This window comes from Capra hircus (assembly GCF_001704415.2).
Source record: "Capra hircus breed San Clemente chromosome X unlocalized genomic scaffold, ASM170441v1, whole genome shotgun sequence".
NCBI classification, from domain to species: domain Eukaryota; kingdom Metazoa; phylum Chordata; class Mammalia; order Artiodactyla; family Bovidae; genus Capra; species Capra hircus.
The window spans coordinates 16,757,113-16,759,752 of record NW_017189516.1 but is presented as its reverse complement, the minus strand read 5'-3'; the positions used below and the strand labels follow the sequence as shown (position 1 = coordinate 16,759,752).

Sequence of the window (2,640 nt, the reverse complement as noted above, 5' to 3'; positions counted from 1 at the left end):
ACTGTTTTGTGTACCACTTTATGTAACTTACAAACATTAATTCATTTAATTCTCTCAACAACCTCAGGAGATAGTTACTACCACTATCATCCTCATTTTGCAGATGAGGAAACAGAGGCACAAAGAAATTAAGTGCCTTACACAAGGCAACCCAGCTAGTAAGTGGTAGAGATGGTATCTGAACCCAGGAGAACCTATATTCTTAATCACTACATTATCTTCCAGCCCCACCCCAAGTGATCTCATGTCCCCTGATTAGAGCTTTGAATATATGGAGGGAGTGATTGAATAGGGGGCACCTTCAAGCACTGGAAAAATGAAGAAAGCCAGACATCAGAGGTTGTTTGCATTGTTTATAGATATCATCCTTTATTATATCCACAGAAGAAAGAACAGAAAAGGAAAATAAAATCTCCATTCCTGGGAAGCTGACTCATGAAATAATTTTTTTGTTAGGTTTTGCATTCATATGACATCCCCTGAGCCATTCAGATAAATCATGGCCATAACAGTGTTGGTTCCAAGAATCCCTGGGAAATGAAGGGAGAGAGGGAGGATGAAGTGGACAGGCTGATGGGGTGACAGTGGCACTATCCCAGCTACCCAGGGTCCAAGCCATCCCCATGAACGTACCAAGCACTCATGCCATTCTCTGAGGACACTACCTTCTTGGCACACATGATGTCATCCAGAATATGGCGGTTGAGCAGTTCTAAAGGGAAGAGGTGACAGAGTGATCTGGGGTACTAGGAACAGGGTGACAGTATATGAAGGGACCAGGGGTTCTAGGTTTCTTGGTACCTGAATATCTTCAACCACTATATTGCCTGATTCTAGATGACCTTGATTTACTTATCAGCCTGTTATGAATTACATCAACTACCATGTTGACTGGTTCTATAGAACCTTAACCCATTAACTGATCCTAGGTGATTTTGACTGTCATGTTGGCTGGTTATATATGACCTCACCCACCATATTGACTGGTCCTGGACAACCTCAGACTCCATATTGGCCAATTCTGTATGACTTCAACTGTCTGTCATTTTGTGTGGTTATGAATGATCTCAACTGCAGTGGATGTTGGCTTGTTAGGAAACCACTCAACTGCAAGGTTGGCCAGTCCTGGGGACTTCAAATACTATGTTTTCAGGTCCTGGATAACTTCAACACCCATTCTTACTGGCTACGAGTGACCTCAGTCTCCATGTTGAGTAGTCCTGTTCAGCTGCAGCTACCATGGTGCCTGGTCCTAAATGATCTCAACTGCTATGGTGGCTCGATGAGGACGACTTTAACTGTAATTCTGACTAGTTAATGATCTCAACCACCATGTTGACTAGTCCTGGATGACCTCAACCTTCAAGTGGACAAATCCTGGGTAATCTCTTCTGTCACTGTGGCAGGACTTGGACAGCTTCAACCTCCATTTGGGCTGGTCCCAGATAACCTCAGTCTCCATTTTGGCCAACCCTGAACTTCAGTTTTGTCCTTAACAATACAACACTCTTGTCTGGAAAATTCTCTCCTTTCTGCACAGAGGTACCTTGTTTCTGTTCCTACAGACAGATAGCAGCTTCTTCCCTCCAGGCCTGGACAACCCCAATCCCAAATCAGAACAGTTTCCCCCTCCTGATTCCTAGTCCTAGAAAATGGCAGCCTCCATTCTAGGTGAGGGTTGGGAGCTCTGAGTCCTCCTGACCTAGACAGCACCACAAGGCAGTCTGGATAAGGATACAGGCTGGTTGGTATCTGCAACACTCCAGGCAACTCTGCTCCTTTCCCTATAATTCTTCTGCTTGTTACTCAAGATTATGGCTTAGACAGTCTTGCCCTCTGCATGTTGGGGAGTAGTGCCAGGCCTCACCATGACAATCCATGTGGCAGAGGTTCTCGGTGGGTGTCACACCATTGTAACACCACCAGGCGGAATTCAGCTGAAAAATGCCATATTCACTGCTGCCATCGGGATTGTGGTTCATGAAGGAAGTGTCAAAGCCACTCTCATAGTGTGCCATGCACAGCCCTGGAGCAGGGAGGGAAAAGGTAGCAGAGAGGCATGAGTCCTGGGAAGAGGGAAGAGGGTAGGAGGAGGGAATGGGGCAGGCATGGTTTTCCTCTCAGTTGTGGGGGTGATGATCTTGGTTTGGTGGCGGTGGTGATGTTGGTGATTCTGGAAAGGTGTCAGTAATGGCAGTGGTGATGGCATTCATGGTGATTTAAGCAGTGGTGACATTGATGGTAATGATGGTGGTGTTAGTAGAGATGAGGGTAAATGGTTGGGAAGGCAATGATGATGAAACTAGAGTTAAACTACTCATAACAGTCAGAGGGTGACCAAGAGGATCATTCCCTAGCCTGGGGAGACAACAGATAGCAAGGGGGTGGGGTCTGGGTCTGAGTGTGGTGGGCAGTTCACTGCATGGGTAGGATTTGGGGCAACTGGGGTCTCACAGTCTCCAATGGTATAGCCGTTGAAGCCATTGAGGCCTGCCGCTTCCAGCTTCTTTGCCAGGTCACAGCGTTCGTAGATCTTGGCCTCCACATTGGCAGCCATGAGGATCACCACAATAGTGCCTGAGACCTGCATTATGACAGCCACAAGTCTTCCTAACTTACTCCCCTGCTCCAGACTCACCC

The 2,640-nt window shown here is 46.7% G+C and overlaps 1 protein-coding gene across 1 annotated transcript; it reads right to left on the bottom strand.

Annotated features, from left to right (window-relative positions):
* Nucleotides 1-348: 348 nt before the first annotated feature.
* LOC102179274 (sperm acrosome-associated protein 5) lies at nucleotides 349-2,640 on the bottom strand. The gene is made up of 4 exons (XM_005700799.1): nucleotides 2,455-2,640; nucleotides 1,868-2,026; nucleotides 634-712; nucleotides 349-530 (listed from the first exon to the last, which is right to left on the bottom strand). Exons 1-4 carry the CDS (start codon nucleotides 2,588-2,590, stop codon nucleotides 434-436), a joined length of 471 nt encoding a protein of 156 aa, XP_005700856.1. The 5' UTR covers nucleotides 2,591-2,640; the 3' UTR covers nucleotides 349-433.